Consider the following 24,469-nt stretch of genomic DNA (forward strand, 5'->3'; position numbering starts at 1 on the left):
AATACCTTATCAGAGACCTGTTTCACTATAAAAGACTTTAAATATTATTGTTGTTATTTAATGGACTCCATCTATAAGGTTAACGTTCATAAAGTTGAATGGCAGCTCCACTCCAAGATCATCCACTGTATCTTTACTGTGTCAACCCTTCAAAACCATGGTTTGTGAGTGTGTGTGTGTGTGTGTGTGTGTGTGTGTGTATGGTGGGGGGGGCAGTGATCATCATCTCTCTTAGAATCTAACACACGTGATGCATCTATGTTCATGGAAGCAATGCTTTGTGTATAATTCTAAGAGGTTCTCAGGCCTTATGCTTCTATTGAACATCTGGTTAAGGCCCTCTGCCTGATCCATCTGACTTTATCAGAAGTAGACCTTTTAGATATCCTTCCCACTAAGAAGACTTGTAGTCCCTAGAAGTTTCTACTTCCTTTTGCAAGAATAGGTCCTGTCCAGCTTCTACCTCATAACCTCTTTATCACTATGCCCATGTTATAAAATTAAATGTCCTAAAACATTTACACAGACTACTCTCTTACCCTACTACAACATAGGCCTTGGGTAAGGTGACGGGATATATTGAAGAATAACTAACGGTCTTACACTTTCAGGATAGACAAAACACACAGATTAGTACAAAGTGGCAACTGCTTTCACAGTGGAATATGACAACCAAAATGCTCTATTAGAACAAATTAAATTGCTAGTGTATACACTATATGTGCATATTCTAAATCTTCTTTCTCTGATTGTTCTAGGTGATAGCTGTTCCCCTAAATTTTGTACCAAGCGACAGGATTAGTAATCATGATCTAAAGAGAGGTAGATGTATGGACAGAGAGAACCTCCAGATTTGGAATACATTCCCCCAGCCCACCAAAAGCCCCCATGTGAGAGGGAGGTTTGCTCTTCTCTTTGGAGGGGCCAATAGAGCATATATCCCCTTATTTTACATACCAAGAGAAACCTAAGTGGCTAAAAAGGGTGAGGATAGAGTCACCCTGAAACTATTCTTTTGGGTCAATGAGAAAAACTGAAGAGAAACTGCTTCTATTATTACCCTTTTATGATTCCCAGGCCAACACTGGCTCCAGTGGATGTTACCTAAACTTACTGCTAAATGATAACAAAATTCTCCCACACTCTGTTCCCTCTTCTCTGGCAAAAGCTGTCAGTATTACATTAGCAAGAAATCTGACTTCGTGCTTGTTTGCCAAGGGTATAATACTCTTGCCCCTCTCATATATTTTATCTTTCTTATTTTGTTTTTTTTGACTGAGAACATGAAAGAGAACATCTGACTTTTGATGTGGCCACTGTTAGTTGAAGATGCTAATCAAAGAATGGCTTACATTTCAATTCAGCCAAAATTGAGAGCTGTACCCAGAGAAATTTTCTGAATATTTTCTCAGTTGATTTTTGTTTTATGCTGGTTTAAATCCCATTTGTAAATACTTAGATACGCTGATCCTTTCAGGGAACATTTTAATAAAAAGACATCTTTAGTGTAATGAAATGGGTTGTAAATTTTAAGTATTGTATGCTAATGGTATATTATTAATGAAATATCTTCATTGTATCCCTTTCTCAGTCTCCAATTTTGCTAGACTTCAGTTAATTCTATCTCTTATCATATGTGTTACTTTCCCTTATCCTGCTAAAAATTACAGAAAAAATTTATTTTAAACTAAGTTAACAATTCATTTTTACTATAGCCTCAGATTGTATCTAAAAATTGATATTTCATTTTGTTAAAGCAATATGCCATGTCAGAGAAGTTACATTATCAGCTCTTAATATAACATGTTAAAATTAATTTTAAAAATTTAGCACTGGAATAAAAATAATGCCATCATCAAAAAGATGGATTTAAGTTGAGACACCTGCTGAGTGTACTTCCTAATATATTTTCTAATTGAATAATAACCTTTCAAAAGAGATTGGAAATTTCTCTTTTATGCCAAAAAATAAAGAGCAAGATTCTATTCACACTTTTTAAATCAGGTAGGAAAATTATAATGCCTATGAATGTATGGTAAAATTCATATGAAAAGAGATAGCCATGGTAATGACAGCAATCCCCTGTACCCACCTGAAAGGCTGTGCTCATGAGCTACCAGAGTACCTGAGAGGTAGGGAAGACATTTGCAGGGGTGTGATGGCACTTTGTAGAGTCAATTTTATAGTTAATCTTACCTTTTTAGCTGCCTTCCTCACCTATGAAATAGTTATTCAGCCATAAAAGTAAAGTCTTATTTCCTTCAAACTTCAAATATGACTTTGGAGCACCTTGGTGGCAGACATCATCCTTTCCCTCAAAAAGCCTAAGATTTACAAAAAGTATCTTTAAGCGGGTTTCACTTGCTAATTTAATAAAGATTTGCCTTGTGCCTACAATGCACAAGGTACCATGTGATGGGCACCACTTTGCCATCACAGGAGAGAGGTACAGAGTCAGATCTGAAAGCAGGGTAGGGTGACTACCCAGGGCCAACCTCATACCGGCTACCATCAGCTCCTGTGGCCATCTCTGTCTTGCAAATTTACCTGTCTTTAACTATTTTAGTTCAGGCAAAAAGAAAGACATTACCTTCAATACATAAGAAAAACTCAGTGTCAAAAGAAGTCCATGGATAAGAAACTTATTGAAGAAAATGTCAGTAGTTGACTGTTATCCCGTTTTGATATAACTGGTCAATACTGGGCTCTGTTGTTCTGCTATGATTTGTTCAAGGGAACATTTTTTTAATTTAAAAAAATCTTCATGAAGTTTTTCTAGCTTGCTCTTCCTTACACTAAAATCTCCCTTCCCTGAATTGCTAATGTAGTTAAAGTCTAATATAAATCACTAATTAATTTAATATGGTCTTTATGCTTTTGCCCCCATACTGTTTTGGGGGTTAGTCATCTTTACCTCCTAGATTTGAAGGCCCTTGACAATACCACATAAAATCAGGCTTTAAATTTATTTCAAACTTCAGAAAAAAATGCTTGGGGGAAAGAAGCTTTCTCAGAAGAAATATTACTAGTTGCTTCAGGGCGAACTGGGGGTGGATGGTAGAGAGTGAGACTAAGATGCACAATAAGGCACCACGTGGAACTCATGGTTGAGTGATGACATGGGAGAGGCCAGGGGACCTGAGAAACAAGGCCCAGGTTTTCTTTCTGTCTTGTGCCTTCTAAATAAATTCTCTGTGCACATCTCTCACTTTGAAGTTTTATTTCGGAGCCAACAATTTCCCCTACGTTGTAGGAAAGCACCAGATAGTGAATGCTGTTGTTCATCAGTTCTTGCTTTCTGTTTCTCCAGCTCCTGCCCACCCTGCAACCAACATGGTTTCATATCATCTTGATCACTCTGGACAGAAGTCAGAAGAGACTCCTACTTCCTGGAATCCCTTTCTTCTCAGAACTCTGCAACTTCTTGTCTGTATAACTCCAGCAGCTTTTCATATATTCATATTGTATCTCTCAATCTAGATGAGAAGCAAGGATCTTATACTTTTTGGAATATCCATTGCTCTTAGCATAATATTTTTTAAACAGTAGGGGCTCAATTAATAAGTTGATTAGTTGGCTATTACCAATACAGAGTATTATACCTCCAGATATTGATTGAAACAAATGGTTCAGTTAAAAAGATATTCATTGAACTCCTGTCATGTGTTAGGCAGTGGGTTGGGTGCTGGGGAAAATAAATAATACTTGCTCTTGGGGTGCTTAGAGTCCACTGGGGAGACATACCCCTAATTAGATATTTTAATAGACTATGCTAAGAGCTTTGAGAAGGCATATAAAGATGCTGTGGGAGCACAGATTAGGGGCTCAGGCTCAAAGCTTCCTAGAAGAAATGACACATGAGCTGTCATAAAGGATCAGTGGGAATTAGGCGAAGAATGGGAGGAAGAGGGTAGGAGATGGTACACATCATATCAAGAGCAGGGCCTTCTGTCAGTTCAGTGTTACTGGAGAGTGAAAAATATGAGGTGGGAGAGGCACGAGATGAGGCTGAAGAAGGCAGGTGCTAGGTGAAGGAAGGTTTGCTTTCTAAAACTTAGTAGCTAAAGCTTTATGATGACAGTGATGAGGAGCCACTGAAAAGCATTAAACAGGGGAGTAAGGTATGCTTGGCAGATGTCTTAGGAGAAAGCAATAATAAGGGTCGGGAATCCAACTAAAAAATAAAACAATTTTAACAAGACAAATGAGAGATGATAAAGACCTAAATTAGACCTTGATGGCAGAAATGGAGAGGAGGAGATAGATTTGGAAATATTTAGGTGGTGAGGCAAAATCTGAGTAAAAGTTAAGAATCTTGGGAATTCTTTTGATGGCGTGGAGGGGGACAGACAGAGAGAATGAGTTGTAGTTTCTGTTTGAGTGATTATGTGGCATTAACTTAGATTGGGGAAGAGGAGCAGGGATCAGGGAAATGATAAGGAGTTCCAGTTTATTCTTGTTTTGTTTGGAGTGCCTGTGGAACATCTAAGGGACCAGAATCACAGGCATTTAGCTCTGGAAGTGTGAAGCTCTAGAAGTATGGAGTGAGATCAGTGCTGGAGCTAGACCTGGCAAACATTCACACATAGTGAGGGTTGGAACCATGAGGATAAATGAAAGAGATCTCGGGATACATTTATTATTTTAATTTAGCCTTATTTCATTACTATTGTTTATTTTTAAATTTAAAGAATTAATATAACACTTCCAGAGAATATTATATGAAGCACTTTAAAGATAAAACAAAGTATTCATTGTGCAACTGATCTAAAAATGACAAATCTGCAGTCCCTCGTCATATATTGGTATTTGATAACACCACATTAAGGGATGACAGTAAGTCACCTTGTCAATACAATGCTATGTATGGACACGTGTGTGTATAGATGTACATGTTTTAAATAAAGATAATAAAATACTGTTTGTTCCAGATACTATATATAATATCTATATTAATACTTAAACACCATGAGGAAATTATCATCTCCATCTTCTAGATTAAATGAGGGACACTCATAGAAGAAAAGCAACCTATCCAAGGTCATATAGCTGCAAAGTAGCAAAGCTGGAATGAAAGACAAGTCTTCTGGCTCCAAAGCTCCTAACAGCTACAAGACATTAAGCATTAAGCATCTTCCCTCACTCCCATCTCTTTGTATAGGCCTCTTTTGCAGCAACGGGAGGATAGTTAGCAAAACAGCAATAGCCTTGATAATCCAGAAGGAGGCAGGCAAGCACAGGGATTTCAACACATTTTAAAAATCATAATTATGAACTGATATCTCAATAAACACATGTATCAATCTAGATATTCATGCTTCTGAATACTTGTAGTTAAAACCCAGTAGGAACATTTATTTTGGAGGGCAATTTGAATATATATATATCTCTATACATATATCTCAAAATTTAATATAGCTTACTCTCTGTCCCAGGAATATCACTTCAAGGAATAAAACTTTCAAATATACTCATACAAGTATACGAAGAAAAAAAACTAAGAAAATCCTAATGTCTATCAATGAGTTGGTTAATTAAATGATTGAATAATGACATCATCTAATACATACTTGCAACCTGTAAAAAGAATAATGCAGATCATTCTGTATGTATTGAGATAAAAGGGGCCCATGGCATAATAATTTAAAAAGAAACTGCAGAGGAACTTGTAGAATGCACATACACAGCATGTGCATAAATGTGGAAGGCACACACCAAATTGTTAACAGGGATTACTTTAGGGTGGTAGATGTTAGGGTGGGGAAGGTGAAAAGACTTAAAGCTTTTTGTTTTATATACTTTAAATACATACTTGTATACACGCATACACATATAAATGTGTGTGTATTTGTATAACGCAACAGTGGGCATACAGTGCTTTAGAGAAGGAAAAAACTAATATTTTTCTAAACCCAGTGAGTCAACAATCTAATAAGATCAATTTAAATTTAGCCATACACAAATAAACTATGCTGCATCTACATTATAGAATATCATGGTGCTGCTGAAAAGAATGTCAGGCCTGATTGCACAGACATGGGAAGATGTCATGAACTATTACATGAAAAAAGCACATTACAGAACAATATTTTTTAAAATTACAAATACATATATTAATTCATATATGTGCATAAGAAAAATTCTAAAATACTCAACAAAGTGTGAATAAGAATTGTGACTCTGGAGATAGGGATTGGAGGGTAGGGAAGACTTTGACTTTTTCCATTATGTATGTTGAAAGCTTTACATTTATAATAAAAATTTATTACTCTGAAAATTTCCCTAAAGTAATAAAAACATTCCTAACAAAATGCAGTTTTAGCAGTGGATCACTTTGTTTTCACTTTATTTCATATCTTACATATCTGTATCATGAAATCTACAAATGTGCCCTGGAAGAAATTCAGATTCATAAAGTTTATGAAATATATAATTTAGCATAACTTTACACATTTACTAGTACACTAAAGACTACACAAAAAGGAAAAGTACTTCAATATAAAAATCTCAGTTTTTCTCTTTCTTCCCACCCCACAATGTAAATCTAGGCCCTCTTCATATAATCTCCTAGCTGATGAATGAATGAGCTCCCCATAACATTTCCTTGAACAATCTAAACAATCTTGATTTTATCTTTTCTTTACTCTTGCTAATACTGAAGAAACACATTCAAAGTTTCCATAAACCTTTCATTTTCACAAATTTATATTATTTCTGAAGCAAACAAAAAGAAACCAGGGCTCCAGAAATGCTCCTGGTGTACATTTTGGAAGTGGGGCCACCTCTTCTCTGGTTCCATTTCCTCTCTCATGAATGTAGCACTTAGTTCTTCCTCAACTGGGAATGCCCCCATGGAGATCCCACTGTCCTACAAATCAGGATGTATGTCCTCACCCGAATTTGTTGTTGTTAACAGGAATGCCTCACCTCTAGCTCTTCCCATAGCACTCATGCTACTTCTCCATCATCTGACAATAACACTCCTGCTTCTATGATCATGCTCATGCCTTAAACATTCTTTCTTCCCTTCTTGGTTGTCTTTATAGCAGACTAATTCAAGAACCTCTCTGATTTCTCCTAAGGGTTCAGAAGAAAAGTCCTGCCACTTGGGAAGCAGATATACATATCTTCCTAAGGAGGAAGAGCTCACTCTGCATTCTCCAATATTTGGTGTCTTCCAGGGAGCTGGCCATCTGTTCGAAGTGTTCAGAGCCAGACTTTTTCTCACCTTTAGGACAAAGTGGCAGGGCACTGCAAGGGCATACTGTGGAAGAAGCCTATGACTTCAGTCTGTGCATCAAGGATAATGATCATAGACATGTACCTAAAATGCAAAGGGACCTAAGAGAGAAAGGGCCTCAATAAGATCAGCTTGTAAATTGCTCTAATTTCAACAAAGCATATAAACAGAATATTATCAAAGCCCTTAATAAATAAGGCACTTATTGATAGGATTGTACTTCTCCAAGTTCTTTGGTTATAAGCAACAAACAGAGAAGAAGCAAATTTGAGCAATAAATGGGAATTTTGTATAAAGCTAAAGGTTTTCCTATGGACCTTGTCTCAAATGGGTAGAGGGATGATGGATGGTAAGCTGGACTGAAAGTTGTAAAGTCCCTCTTGTTAATCATCATCTGCATCTGCTGTCACTCACACCAAACAAAAGGATCAGAAAGTGCCATGGATAGTTGTTTGTTGAGTAAAGATGTCTAGTTTTGCCAAAGTGAGACTTATATGCTTAGAATTCACTTGGAGGCTAGAAGGCTCCACAAGGCTTATGATAAATTGGGGAAACTGCCTGTGTTCCTTTCTTTGTATCCCAAGTGGCCATCGGGGATTCCAAAATGATATCACATAAACGTTCTTATTTTTGTGAGTGATTCAAAATGACCACTAGATTTTATCTTAGTGTACGTAAGTCCTAACTATTGAAAAAAAGTAGAAATATGTTCTTTCCAGAGTAACCACAAATCTTTATTGACAGGCTCCCTTATTAGAATTCTCTCATATTTAATTAATATAAATCAAAGTTAACATTTAGAATTATGTCCACGCAATATTTTAAAAAGTTAATCTCAGTATTCATCTCTTTATTCATTGAGATATCAACTTAAAAGATCTTAAAGGCCAATTTTCAAGATCAAATTAAAGTTACAGCATAATGACTAAGAGCATAAAATATGTCAGCTCCACCACATCACCAATAAAGACTAGATGCTTTAAACTGCACAGAGATAACTAAGCAACATTCATTTGATGAGTATGAAGGCTAATTACAAATTCTTTTAAAATTAGTATAAAGATGGCTACATCTGTCTCTTTTTCAAAGATTTATCTTAAATAAAACACAAGGAAATAAGACTATAACTGAATAGAGACTTCAAGTTCTTAAAGGAAAAAGTATAATTAATGATGAGTGCACTATATGTAAATAATAAAGCACTGGATAAATTCTAAAAAAATAATTTATCATAAAATCCTAATCTTCTTACAAGATTTTGATACAGAAACTTTATTATGATGTTGAGTAATTCAACCTCATGACCATTAATATTACTTTTGGGGGTATGAAAAATACCGTTAGCTATCAGCAATCAATTTATTGACTCTACTGTCCCCAGATAGCATTTGCTACCAGTGGGAAAATACTCCTTATGCTCTAACTACTATTGCACACTTCATAACCTGCTAATTAGCACTTAATTTTCACTTTGCTTAGGGAATAATGATTATGGCCTTCACCTAATACAACAAAGGGCTACCTTTAACTATCAATTTTTTAAAATTAGCTAATGATCCATAGACAATACCCATCCCCCCATGAGTGCCTTACATAGTCTATCAGGATATACTCTGTTAACCACCACAATTTTCAAGCACTGTTAGAGATAGTTAACTTTAATGCTAATATAAATGCAGGACAGCCACTTTGATTATTCTAAAAACTATAAAACTTTGAATATTTTGACCTGTAGTATGAAAATTTCCATCATAACAGTTTTAAACTTTCATACTAAATTATTAGTGTGATTTAAAATATTTAACATGAGATGACAAAAGTGAGATATTAATTCCTATTGAATAGATTTTAAAGAGGCATAGCACAAACTATGGAAGCTAAAGTCTTTCAATTTTATAATAAATTTGTAGATTGATATTTAGTAACATCTGATCATTTTTCCTTTGGCAAAGGAAGTAATTACAAAAGGTGAAAATTGGCTTCTAAATTTTGTCTATGGTTTTCAATGGCCAATTCTAATCTGGAGACAATTTTTCTAATATATTTTTTTACTACATATTTATAAATCAGAGCATGTAATAGTGTTAAGTGTTATTTCATTTTCACTGAATCATGTAAATGTCATAATGGATGTATTAATAAAGTAGGTTCTCCATTTTTAGATAGAATGTACTTGTAAAAGGCAGCTCTTGTCTAGTTCCTAAGCCTGAAAACATGCTAAACTTCATTCAAATAAACCAGTTTGAATGGTTTATTATAAAATACAAATTGTGATTCTTATGATGATGAAAGCACCAAATTCTAGACACTGTAGGTGATAATAATGAATTTAGAATGTACACAGAATTCATGGTTGCCTGTATATCACCATACAGTAATTAATATCATGCACAATGACAGAATGCCAAATAAATGAATATTATGCATAGTCAAGAAAATAAAGCTAAAGTACTTTCTAGTCTCAATAGAAGTAAGAAAGGTATTATTATCCAAATCCTCAAATTCTTATTTCTCATTAAATATATTCCATTTAAAAAATGACAAACTATCAAAAGTATCATGGACAAAATAATTTAGATAAGTAAAATAGCAAAATGATTAAGCAAAATGGAATCTCACACCAAACACTTAGAAATATAAATGAAAAACAAAAGAATACAAATCTTGACTCAGTGACTCGATCAAATAATTCCCAAATTTTACTTGTGGTTAATGGCAATCCAATGAAAGGTTCAAAGAAGTCATACATTTGAGAAAAAAATAATGGAAAAGGCTATGATTTAATGCTTTCAGACAAGTAAAAATAGAAGAAAACAAAATTCTGAAAACAGAGTTAGGTTTGAGTTAAGTCAGATATGAAGTAGTTTAATAAAGCAAAAACAATGGAACTTAGCAACCGTGTTTGTAGAAATTTTAAGGAGTAAATTTCTAAAGTAGAACTTGGAGAGATGCATGCATAAATCCCATCAGCAATAATGTGTTCCTCTGACTTGGGTGATATTCACTTTTAAGTGATGCCAATACTATTGTAACAATCCTGCATTTATGACAGCATTTGTCTACTTGGTCTCTCCTGAAGACAGTGAACTTAAAAGTAGTGTTATTTTTTCTTTTGCATTTACTAATGATATACTTAGCTTTATTGGCACTAGTCACAGATCGACCCTTTTTTATGTCTCACTGTGGTTTGTAATTTTTTTTTTTTTTTACTAACTATATGTTTAAAATAATTAGTACTGCTGGATATAATCACTAATTTCCTAAAACTGCAAAAGGCAACTTAATATTTCTGCATAGCAGCTGTAATACACAATATTGCACAGAACTAAATTATTACAGTGCCAGCAGTTTTCTATACACAGTACTTAAGATAATTATAAAAAATCATCTTCATTACTGCTTGCTAGCATTTTTTTAACAGTTTAATTTGGATAGGTTACAAAATACATTCAAATCACACAGATATAATTACTGTAGACCCAAGAAGCTCTAAAATGTTCCCAACCAAATCCCTTTGACCCTGTTAATGTCTGTTCCTTGTTAATCTAAGGCAAACATTGTTTGCAGCATGCATTTGTTATAGAATATGAAAAAAAAAGGGGGGGATAAGGAAATCCCTTAACAGTTGTTATTGATTTCAGCATTTACCGACTGAGAGTTAAGTGCTGTTTACAAAACAGAACAGATGCAGATGCTGACAAAAAAGTAAACAATTGTTGCATGGCTTCCTGCCAGATTCTGAACCGATATATTAAACTCCAAGTGAAGCACATTTCCCCTATGGATTGCACTTATTGCCACTTCATTTCCTATGTGTTCCGTCTCTCTATTGCCGTGCCTGGCACTAAGCTATTTCCAGTTCCTTGCTGACCCCTGAGGCCTGGTGCTACCACATACAGCCATTAGAGAAGGGAATTGCATGTGTCTGACATGGCCTGAAACCAATTATTTGATATTTTCTTCAGAATGATGCCCAACTCTGTTGGGAATGAGCAATCATGAAATAATTTACCTCCTGATTTAATTTTTTCCTGCACAAATTAGTTGTAGACTGAGCTGGCTATACACAGCTGCCTGTGACATGGCTCTGTCTTATCAAGATGATACTTGAAATGAAGCAGGGGGGTCTGAATTCAATAGGTTGGGGAATCCTGCTTTAAAGAGGCATTGACAAGTTTATCAGATATACTGATCACATGTACTCTCTGTTGATTGAAAATGATAGAACCTTAAAGAACTACCAGGGCAGAAGAGAAACCCACAAGGATGCAAACCCCATCAGGGTGTTCAGTGTTTTTAAACACCTGTCTGATTTCTGGTTCCCTTTTTATGTCCCAGAAAGCTTGGCACATGATCAAAATTTAACAAAAAATTGAAAGCAAACTCACACTGGTTCATGCCTGAGTGACTCTCACTAAATTTTGTATTTAGTAACCTTGTTGTTAGAGTCCTAAATGTAAAGAAAATATGTATTTTTCTGTAAGCCAATCCCTACAAATACCTTTCATAATAATAGAAAGGACTTGTGCTTTATATTTTGTTGTCTCTAAGTTACAGAAACAAGGCAAAACCTGAGATTATCACTTATCAATAAACAGAAAGTTTGTATGAATTTGTATGATATGAAGGCCAACTATTTAAGCTCAATAAAGACAACACAAGTCTCTTTAGAGAGACTGGACGTAAAGCTTCAACCAAATCTATGCAGTAATATCTTTTCCACAAATTCAAGTGAAGAGTTTTCTCCTTTTACATACTGATTCCACATTAGATTTTAGCAATTAAACGTTAAAGGGGCCATGATTGCTGCATCCTCCTATTTCTCTTCAGGGTCTAGGCACCACTAACTAGATCCACACACTGCAACTGTGAACTTTATGGCTTTTGTAATCATGACTAAGAAAAATTCTTTTTATAATGCCCATTAAAAGTACACTCTCTTCAAATAGCTGAAGGATTACTGTTTTATTGCACTACAAAAAGAATATTAACAATGATGATGATAATTGATTTCAGTACAGTTTGGGGAAAAATGGTATATGAAAGCACTATAAAATAATTTTACAATATAGCTTTGTCTGACAATGATCATCATAAAATTTGGAGGCAATTTCTCTTCTTTTCAGAGATTATTTCACAAATCTGAGTGTTCACCCTGATAATTACACTACATTGCCTTTTGCTAATGGAAATGCTAACACTGAATTTTTAACTTAAAGTAATTTCTACCTTGGAGGACAAACAATATAATGCCATTTGTTCTAAATGAGCTCGGTATGATCATGGTATCGAATTCAAAATATCAAAACTTCAAATTATTTTATATTTCACTGGCATCATAATTTCAAAGCCATATTAGATTCTCATCTCTGCCTTGCACTTACCTGCTAACTTGGGTACTTCCTATTGTTCTGTTATGAAAAAGATTAAACTAACAGTAGGGTAAACTACCCTTTTCTAAATAATAGAGAAGAGTTTCTTGTTTTTATCCAATGTTGAAAAGAAGTTGCAAAAGCAAACATTGATAGGTTTTGCTTTTGATTGAGACAACATACTCTACTTCATTTTAAATAACTTTTCATTTCCTTACATATGCAATTTTAGATCTCCATTTAGATAGGTCAACCATCAAAGTTCTTATGAGTGTTTTGGTAAGACTAGAAGCAAATTAAAAATATATGTATAAACAGAGGAGTAGAAATTCAATTTTAAGAATGACAAAAGCAAAGGAATTTCTGACTGAAATCCATAATGACTTTTAAACATCTTTACCCGAAGCTGAGGATTATTTTCTCATTTCCAAACGTGGTGTGTGGGGGAACGACTGGTTTAACTCTCAGAGCTACCAGCAGTTTCTCTCGTATAAATCCCTGTGCAGAGAAATCAGTCCATACTCAGAAAATGTCATTTCAGGCAAAGAATTTTAATGGTCCCAGATGTAAAAGACACAGATCTCCCCTGTTGTGGACTGAATGTTTGTGTCTCTACAAAATTCATACCTTGAAATCCTAACCCCCAAGGTATCTGGAGGCAAGGCCTTTGGAAGGTGATTAGGTAATGAAAGTAGAGCCCCCATGAATGGGGTTAGTGCCCATATAAAAGAGACCACAGAGAGCTCTCTTGTCCCTTCTTCCATGTGAGGACACAGACAGAAGAGTGCCTTTGTGAACCAGAAAGTAAGCCTTCACCAGACACCAAATCTACAGCGCCTGGATCTTGAACTTTCCAGCCCCAAAACTGTGAGAAACAAATGCTTATTGCTTAAGCTCCCATCTATGGTATTTCTGTTATAGCAGCCGTAATGGACTAAGGTAAAAATAAATAGGTAAAGATGTTAAATGACAACTACTTTGTAGCAAAAGTTTTGTTTTATACCAAATACTTGACTTTTTAAATGTGACACTGATGATAAAAGATTTTTATACTTATATATAAAAAGTTGCAATGAAAATGCTATATCATAGTATTAATACATTTTTCAAGTTGCTTTTATAATAAAGAATGTTGTGGTATAGAAACAGCAATTAGAATTCTCAGTCTCCAGTTTAAAAGATCCCATTTTTAAATGAAACTTACCAATGTTTGTTTGCTTAATAAACTTTTCTTCTTGAACATTTATAAAAAAATATGTTGGGTACTAATAACTGATGAATAGCATAATAACCAGAAGTCACATATCACATGTTCTAACAACCTGAGAAGAATCATATTAAATAATATTTAACGTTTATAAAAGTCCACTGGAAAAATCACCATGTTAAAGAATTATTTAAGGATTCATTACCTGTAAACATTTTTATATGAAACAACAGAACTAAACGTTCACATTATTTTGTTCATAAATTAAGATATAGAATAATGTAGATAATTTTAACAGCGCAAAGCAGAAGCCAGAAAAGTTTTAGGAAGGTTACAGAGTAACTTAGCACCCCATACACTAAAGCAACTCCCTTTCTGTAGGACATAAATTTCTGGCTTGCAACAACCTCATGTATACTTGTCCATATTCTTTGCTCAATATAGAATAGTTGCAAAATAAATACATTCACTTTTAGAATAATTTTACTCTAAACCTCAATGCAATGATTTTTTTCAGTTATTTGAATTCTACTCCTAAAATGTTACTTACATTTTTAAATAGACAATTTCTTTTTCCAAGTCAAAAAAAAAATGAGGTTTTTAAAACGTCAGCATTTTAGTCTTTTAAAAAGTTTTTCTGTTTGTAAAAATGTTATTAAGGCCCAGTATGGTGGCTCACACCTGTAATCCTAGCACTTTGGGAGGCCTAGAAGAGAGGGTTGCCTGAGGCCAGGAGTTTGAGACCAGCTGGACAACAGCGAGACTCCATCTCCATAAAAATTTTTTTTTTTTTATTTCAGCTCATCATGGGGGTACATAAGTTCAGGTTATATACAATGTCCATGTCCTGCCCATCCCCCCGAGTCAGAGCCTCAAGCGTGTCCATTCACCTGCCTGGCACTCACCATGTAGTCATACCACCATCCCCTCCCCCCACCCACCACCTCCCCGGGTCTGCACCCTCAAGCATGACCATTCCCCAGATGGTGCACAATGCACTCATCATGCAGGCATACACCCAATCCCTCCCCCCACCCCCTATCTCAGTCTGATATCTAATTGGTACCCTTCCCCGATGTGCATTTAGGTGATGGTCAGGGAAACCAATTTTCTGGTGAGTACATGTGATGCTTGTTTATCCATTCTTTGGATACATCACTTAATATAATGGGTTCCAACTCTCTCCAGGAGAACCAAAGAGATGTCGTATCACCGTTATTTCTTATAGCTGAGTAATACTCCATGGTATACATATACCACAGTTTACTAATCCATTCGTGGATTCATGGGCATTTGGGTTGTTTCCACATCTTTGCAATTATGAATTGTGCTGCTATAAACATTCGGGTACAGGATTCAGACATTGGTCTAGGCAAAGAATTTATAAAGAAAACCCCTAAGGCAATCACAGCAACAACAAAAATAAACGAATGGGACCTGATTAAATTAAAAAGCTTCTGCACAGCCAAAGAAACAGTCACGAAAATAAACAGACAGCCTACAGAATGGGAAAAAATTTTCGCATACTACACATCAGATAAAGGACTGATAACAAGAATCTATTTAGAACTCAGGAAAATAAGCAAGAAAAAATCAAACAACCCTATCAAAAAATGGGCAAAGGACATGAATAGAAATTTTTCAAAAGAAGATATAAGAATGGCCAACAAACATATGAAAAAATGCTCAACATCCCTAATCATCAGGGAAATGCAAATCAAAACCACAATGAGATATCACTTAACTCCAGTGAGAATGGCCTTTATCAAAAAGTCCCAAAACAACACATGTTGGCGTGGATGCGGAGAGACAGGAACACTCATACACTGCTGGTGGGACTGCAAACTAGTGCAACCCCTGTGGAAAGCATTATGGAGATACCTTAAACAAATTCAGATAGACCTACCATTCGATCCAGCAATCCCATTATTGGGCATCTACCCAGAAGAACAAAAGTCATTCTACAACATAAAAATTTTTTTAAAAAATTAGCTGGGCGTGGTGGCACACGCCTGTAGTCCCAGCTACTCAGGAGGCTGAGGGCAGGAGGATCACTTGAGCCCAGGAGTTGGAGGTTGTAGTGACCTATGATGATGCCATTGCAGGTTAGCCCAGGCACCAGAGCAAGACCTTGCCTCAAAAAAAAAAACAAACAATAAAGTTATTAAATGGTTAATAAGGTACATAAATCTCAAACTAACCTATGATCCCTCATGAGAAACCAAAGAGGGAGTCATTTTTAACTTCCCTCCTTAGTATCTGAATGTCATAATTAGAAGATGTAGCAAGTGAGATATTCTTTCCACCCTTAGGAAGAACACACAGGTGTTCTAAGGATGGAGGAAGCAGATAATCGAGTGCAATTTAGTGTTTGCTAATTGTTGCTATATGAAAGAAAAATATACTAGAATTAAATTACATCCACTTTCTCTCTAAGTCATTAGACTTCCCATCTTTGTTGCCCTCTGGTTTCAGAATAATGATTCAGAGCCCTCAGAACATTTAGTGGAGAACATTAATTAGGTCAGAAAATAGAGTCCATGCAGCAGAAAACAAGGTTTTAGATAAGATATGCACACATACACATACTACCACACATCCACCCAAGCACATGACATACACTCTCCCCTCATATATCCATTCATATCCAGTTGTTTTTCTCATGGCTTTTAATCAAATAATTTTCACAGATGACACAACCTTTAGGATTAAGAATCTAAAACAAAAATACTTCCTTAGAAGAAAAAAATTCTAGTGTTAGATTTTTCATTTGTTTTCTTAGGAGGCATTCAGATAGAGTGGGAAGATGCTTCTCTTCTAATCTTAACCCTGCAGCTAACTTGATTTGTTAACCAGCCAAAACACTGTCATTTTTTCACCTATAAAACCTAAGAACTGGAATTGCTGCACTGTCTAATTTCTGGGTGGTGGTACAGCAAAAACAAGTAAAATAAACCAAAAATGTGGAAGTATCTTGCAAATACAATGCTAACTATTGGTATTGTTATTAATTAATTAATGGTAAAAATTTGGCAATAATCAGCTCAACTATTTCAATAAATTAGTTACTTTTAGCTTAAGTATGGTAAAAGACTTAAATGTAACCAGCTTACTTGCATATGAAGGAAAAAAAATAAGATTCTCCATTTAAATACTTTTTAAAAAATATTAAGTAAAAAATTAATGGTATTATTTTCCTTTTCATGTATTAATATGCAAAGTCTTGAATTTTTTCTTTGCAAATCTTTTGAAACAGAAAATCCAGTGATGTGGCTTTGTACTCTATTACTATTATAGTTCCAAAATAGAAGTTTGTTTAATTTTATATGTAGAGAAATAAATGTATGCTACAATTGTAGAAAATGAAAATTACTCTTCAGATTATAAAAGGATTATCTTACAAATGATTTCATTTAACAAGAGACAGTAAGTCACAGTAGTTAAGAGAACAGGCTTTGTCATAATTTAGAAATGGGTTTGAATAGCAAGGAACTTCCTAGCAGTGGAACTTTGGGAAAGCTAATTAACTTGACCAAACCTCAGTTTCTATATCTATAAAATAGGGATAATACCCAACTTTTCAGAGATGCTGGCCTTAATATACCTCTTCACCTTTTCTTGATATCATCATTCAACTGGTTAGAGCTCCTTGAGGAGCAGGAGAGAGTAGGGTGGCTTTTAACTGGCCTACTTTCAATAGTGATCGTGTGTCTCCTTAGTCAAGAAGTCTGTCTTCTCTTTGGTTTGAGGACCTTCTTTACCTTGAAGGATCTTTCATCTCCGGAGAGATTCTGTCCCTGACAACCCTAATCTTCCTTAAACAAAAGAGTAAGGGACTGTGAAAGGGAAAGGACCTTAGAGGTCACTCAGTTCAACCACTCACCTACTGCAGATTCTTAGGAATCTTCCAAATATTCAAAGGCATGTATTAATATTATATTCTCTTGAGTCTGTCCTTTTCAAGCTAACAATAACCTCAAGAAAAATTCATGATAAGATATACCGGGAACCATGAAATTTATCCTAGAACTAAAATCTCCTAATTTCATCTTTTTATATGAAAAACCAGAGGATTTAACTGCAATTTATTATAAACTATCCTCTCTTTTTCAAACATTGAAAAAAATTTACTTAAATCCCCCAAAAATATAATTTTAAAAGTAAAATTAATTTTATCACTTAAACCATCCCAAAGATAGACATAGAAAAATGTTAAAATATACATTTTATTACATCCTGATATGTAGATGACACAAGTATATGTGTAAATATGGATCTGACTTTCTAGATAATGATGAATCAGGTTACAATCAAAATGCTAACTGCAAATCTCTAGCTTTTTGAAAGCTGTTTATTTTGACTTTAAAGCCTTCTGAGCTAAATGAAAAATGTAAATATTGTAGCATAAACCTTTAGGAAATAATTGATAATTTTCCTAAAAAATATTATAGAAACTATAAGAATACAGATTAACAAAATCAGAGTGATTGAGAAAATCTTAGTTCTTAAATCACTCTTGAAAATTTTTAAGAGTATCTGTAAAAACAATATGGCTCTCTTGTAGAAAAGATCACTGAAAAGATTATGTAATTATTTATATTAACATTATTTCATCATTTTCTTCAAATAACAAAATATACAAGCTATACACAATACTAAAACATAAAACAGCACATGCTCTCAAAGAAAAAAAAACATTCAAAACCATATGAATATAAAGGAGAAAAAAGGCCAAGATGTGAAATGTAAGTCTAAGGATAATCTTACATATAAATAAAATTAAATATCTGCCTGGTACCATTATCCCAGGAAAATGGCTAGAGAGAGTGTGACCATATTTTAAATATATGTACAAGATAGCCTGAATTGGTTGCAGACAGAACTCACTCTGGGGTGTCCAGGTAAACACTGCCACCAGAAAGGCCAGCTGGTGGAATAGAATACAATGGCATAGCATAGCATAACATGGAATAGCATAAAAACTACCTCTAGTCAGTGTCTGAGTTAACAACACAAGCAAATCGTAAGTCAGTTATGAATCACTGTCGATAAAAAAGAAAAAGAAAACACTGAATGAGTGAAGAACATAGGAATGTGAAAATCCACAAAGAAAATGTGAGTGTTTGATAAAGGATTTTTTAATGCTAATTATCATAGCATCTTGCACAGTTTTTGATACAGAGTTTAATGGCATATCAAGTTAATATACCAAATAATTGTAAACAGGAATTTCCTTTCTTTGGGTTATTAGCTGTGTAGCCTTAGCAAACACTTTCCTTTTTGAGTCTCAGTTTTTTCATATATAAAGGATGAACATTGAAAGGGCTATTCAGAAGATTAAATGAACTCACTTATGTAAAGTCTTTTAAAGTCTTATACGTAAAAATAAAGCAGTAATCAGCTAATATAGATAGACAGATACTTTACAGACCATTCAGGGAAGAACAACCAATTCTCAATCTAGGTACTACCTCAGAAGCAATTAAAGATTCAGCAGGTCCAAATTGTCTTAGCTCATTGACAACAAGGTAGGTATAAACATAAACAAATATGACATTAGTTCATTAAGACTATAGCATACATACAAAGCCAGCTTAAGGCCACCAAATAGGAATTATATCCAAAAATACTTTTAAATTGGGATTATGTAGTCTTCAAATGAGAAGAATGTGGGATAAGTTAGAGAAGAATAGAACAATGACTACACTAAAGTTGAGGAAGTAAACAGAGGATTCACAAAAGTGTTTCTAAATAGGATATGATATTTCCATCCATTGTTTTAGCATAGTCATAGAGTAAGGGCTCTGGAGTCAGACAGACATGAGTTTGAATCCTGGCTTCATTTTATGACCTTGAGCAAATTACTTAACAGCTCTGTATCTTAGTTTCCTTACAGTATAAGGAAGATAAATAATGGCATCTATCTTGTTGGGTGGTTCGAAGGATTAAATGAAATAATGTACATCAATATCTGAACCAATAAATGTTAGTTGTTGTTACTTAAGGAATGTTCTTTCTATAATTTCAGGCAAAATATCAAGACTTGGTGAGTATCAAGATACAGACATATACTAAAGATAATACACAACCCATTCAAACCAATCTAGATTTTATTCAACCAGGAATATAAGCTATTATTGCTCATCTCAAAGCTGTATGTCTTTACTAAATAAAATAGGATCATTGGGTCAAATGCTAGCAAAAAAACATGATTGATCTTTTAGTTTAGCAGTTCTCATACAACAGTAGCAGTAGTGACTCATTTATTTTCCTTTCCCTTACTGTGTCTAGCACAGAACCTTAAAAGTGGTAGCTGCTAAATGCCTTGCTTATGATAGATAGATGGTCAATAAAGCTGAACTGAATTTGTTTTCAGGCAGCCCACTTGAAGAGTGCTATTTGAAATTTCTTTTGCAGGTGAAAAGTTATTCAATTCTATACTTTAAGACAAAGTCCAATAGCATGGGCCTTGGAGACATAATGACCTGCATATGAATCCTGATCTCAAATATAAATACTGACTCTGTACAACATGATCCAAGGCAAATTAATCTTTCCTTTTTCTTTTTTTCTCTTTTTTTAGAGACAAGATCTTAGTGCAGTGGCCCAATCATAGCTCACTGCAGCCTCAAACTCCTGGGCTTACACCTCAGCCTCCTGAGTAGCTAGGACTACAGGTGTGTGCTACCATACGTAGAAAATTTAAAAATGTTTTTTGTAAGGAATAAGGTCGCATTATGTTGCCTGGGTTGGTCTTGAACTCTTGGCCTTAATCGGTCCTCCCACCTTGGCTTCCCGGAGTACTGGGATAACAGGTGTGAGCCACTGTGCCTGGCTCTTCTTTCTAAGCTTCTTTCATTGTTTGTAAAATTGGAATAATAAGGAATGGGTTGTCCTTAGCACACTGTCTGGCATACAGAAAATGCTCATTCGACATGTGATTTATACCAAAGTTCAGACAAAAGAACCTAGGAAAGATCAATGCACCCGGACTCTGGAAAATATTTCAAATTCTAGTTTTAAAGCAGACACACATAGTTTTCTCTCATGAATCGGAAAACACTTCAATATCAGCCCTAAAGACTCCATAGCAACTTACACATATTTTCAACCATATGGATCTTTTCTTCTGTTATAAACTATATTTAGCACATATAAAACTTTCGTATTGAAAACACTTTACAAGTAAGCAGGAATTTTTGGTTTTTTTAGAGAATATAAGAATTTTAGAAAACAAGTACACTAATGAAATGCATTTAAAAATTTATGTGTTAACAACTAAATTGGAAGTCTATTTGCTTTGAGCAAAATTGTAATGTTCCTAAATTAACTGACTTTGTATTTTGCCATAACCAAAACTTGGCTGATGCATCTCTGTTCTGCAATATGATATAGCTTCCACAGGAAAATAAAAATTTTAAGAGAAAATATTAAACTATAATATTTGAAAATTCATATATCATATTAACTTGGTCTTCTGGCATTTTATTAATGAAGATAAGTAAAAATATAATGAGCTATGGAAAGTTTTAAAAGATGATCACAAATTCAAAGATATATAATAATTCACCAAATAATTTTCAAATACTTACTATAGTTTATGAACCTATTTGGAAATATACCTCAGAGTTTTATATAGAAGTATGACTAATGATAATTTCTTAAGCAATCATATTTTTACCTTGACTTTTCTCTACCAGTAGGAAATTAAAGCCATGAAAAAAAAGTTTATTATTTCACAATAATTTTTCCTTTTTTCCTTTATCTTTTGAATAAAATAGGAATTTTCAAATCATCTTTTATTTGTATACATTCTTATAGAAAAATAATAGAGGAGCTTTAAAAATTAGCTGTAGTTAAAATGCTTACCTTCATAATCAATTACAATATAGAATTTTATAATACTTCATGTTGCTCTTTATTAGAACTGGCTGACTAAAACATTACAATTTTTAAACTTCCAATTTTACTTGATGCAAATTTCAACATATTTTCAATTCTTCTTTTTACCTAATAATGCTTTGGTATTGGAAGACACAATGGATTAAAATTTATGCTTTTATGGTTTTTATATATATATTAATATAACTGAATGTGTGTGTGTGTTTTACCCAATACTTTACTTTTTGTTACACATAATCAAGAGAAATAAAACTCTAATTGAAATATTTTTGGCTTACATTTCCAATATCTTTAACAATTTAACAGGAAAGAAAACACTTCTATGACTATACTTACAGAAAAAGGAAAGCATATGAGAAACGTATACTATAAAATTTCATTACATTTATTTTCTAATTTATTTTCAAGTTTGCAGTAAGATTTAACCACATAGAAAAAGCTTAGAAAATTAAAAGTATCAAAGGCTTAAGTTAAACCAAACAAAAATTTTAAATGTCACTAACCCAAAGCATGCACTGTTCCTCTATGCTTGCTGGAGCTCTTGCTTGTTTTAACCACACGGACGGCGTTTTCTTTGAACTGCAGCTCACAAAAATTTTCAAGAAATTTTGCCATTTCTTCTGTAACAGTATCCAGGTAAGTTTCTTTAATGAATTTCACTGTTGAAGATGGAGCTAAAATTTCATAGAGTACATTAAAATCCTCTTTTAGCATTGAGTATAACTTAAGCATTGTGCTTTGACATCCATGAACTATTATGTCTAAATTTGAATCTCTGCTGTAAGAAGGAAAAAAGTTCTGCAGAAGTTTAACCAACAGTTTATTCTGTATGTTTTGGTACTTGATTATAACATCCGATTCTGGATAAAGAAACAAGAGTTGTTGTAAGCACTGATTTTTCAATAATATTTTTTGCTGTGAATTGTTTATTTCATTATAGCTTTGTAACTTCCTCACTAAGAAGTGTCGAAGATGCAGTCTTATATCATCCCATATGGATTTTGCATCCATAGAGGAATGATCTTCAACAGAATGAAGAGAAGTCCTAGAGAGGAAATGGAAAGATGTTCCACTTAGAGTCCATGGGAATGAAATGCTGCTCTGGCAGGAGAGATCCCAAAGTAAATCAAGTATCATTTCTTCTTGATTTTGTTCATTCTTCAACAAATCTTGCTAATAAAAGTAAATTATAACATTAGAAATGGTTAACTCTAAGTGTAACAGGAAAAAGTGATTTCTACTATATAAAATTCTATTATATAAAATTTCATAATAATTTATTTCAATTTAGAATCAATACTATTAGGCTCCTCAAGATTTCTTTTTTGCATTTGAAATGTAATTAATTCAGACATTTTAGAATGCTAGCTTTTATGGTCTGTTAAATTTTGTAAAGCCCATCTGATTACCTTTTCAATTAGATTTTTAGACATATAGCTTTTAGCTCTCATTATTATCCAGCCCAGATATAACCCAAGCTTTATGACAGAAGCAGCTTAAAAATTCTAAATACAAATCTATAGTAAAACATTGATTGAAATGTATTCCTAAGACAAAATAAATTCAAGATTATGCCCCTAATTAATTCCTGGTAGATAATTTTCATGCCTGAATGAGTATATTTATTATTATAAAACCCCAAATGAACATACAATGCTTTAAAATCATTCTAGAATAGAGTGGAGATCTTTAAACATAGTATGCGCCTAGGGTTTACTAATAGCTACCATCCTGAGAAATAAAATTTAATACATTGAAAGATTTCAACTTTCATTTAAATTCCTTTTTAAGAACCATATGAAGAAAGATTTTACTTTAAAAATTAATCTGAGAATATTTCAGTTTTCTCCAAAGAAATAACTAACTCAAAATGGGAAAAAGATACTATCGTTCCCCAAAAGATGATAAGAAATTATTCCTTTATACTTGCTGTCCTGACAAAAACCAATGGTGGGCATAATTATGAATAGTAAGGGACAAAAAAATTACTTTTTTCTTGGACTTTGAATTATAAACACAGTCTCCTTACATGCTGACTTTCCTAATTATGTCTATTTTCAGCCAATATTGAAATTAGTTTATATTCTCCAAGCAGAAACAAGCTGATTACAAGAGATATAGAAGCAAGGTCCGAGTGGAACAAAATCAGCCTGGCTTCGAAATTTCTTATTGACAAAGATACCACAGACATTATGTGTGATTGAGAATTATGAACAACTACTAAACAAATTCCAGGAATTTATGCTCAGTCATTCTAAACATTGCAATGTATAATTTAATGTTCTATTTGTAATAAATAATTATACCCCATATGACATAATATTTTATTATATAAAAAGCATTTTTACATATATTGTCTGGTTTATTCATAATGAGAAATTTTGACATAAATTTTTACAGACCCAATTTACAGATAAAAATACTAAAGTGAAGCACGCTTCAGTGAATTTCCAAAGGTCACATACAATAAGGGACAGAACCAAAAATGGATCCCTGGCTTCATTCTCTTCGTCTGTATTCTTTCTACTATACTCTAGAGAGCCACAGAGTGCATGTGACTTTTCTGTAGCTTCTTTCTGTCTCCTCTCCCTCTATTTAGGTCTTTTGATACTTCTGGAAAAGAAATGTCCTTAGATAGAGTCCAGGACAAGTCAGCATTCTGGTAAATTCTATACGGAAAACGAGTCAGGTTGGTGCCTCAGCCTTGGGTTTCTTTAAGTCAGTCAATAACTGTAAATTTTTGATCAA

At 33.9% G+C, this 24,469-nt stretch overlaps 1 protein-coding gene across 1 annotated transcript in view; it reads right to left on the bottom strand.

Annotated features, from left to right (window-relative positions):
• KIAA0825 (KIAA0825 ortholog) overlaps positions 1-24,469 on the bottom strand; it is a 353,138-nt gene that overhangs the window by 278,116 nt on the left and 50,553 nt on the right. The window contains exon 5 of the mRNA XM_045566564.1: positions 22,225-22,894. Within this exon, the coding sequence (XP_045422520.1) occupies positions 22,225-22,894 (670 nt within the window). The remainder of the gene's footprint in view (positions 1-22,224; positions 22,895-24,469) is intronic.

This window comes from Lemur catta, chromosome 12 (genome assembly GCF_020740605.2).
Source record: "Lemur catta isolate mLemCat1 chromosome 12, mLemCat1.pri, whole genome shotgun sequence".
NCBI classification, from domain to species: Eukaryota; Metazoa; Chordata; class Mammalia; order Primates; family Lemuridae; genus Lemur; species Lemur catta.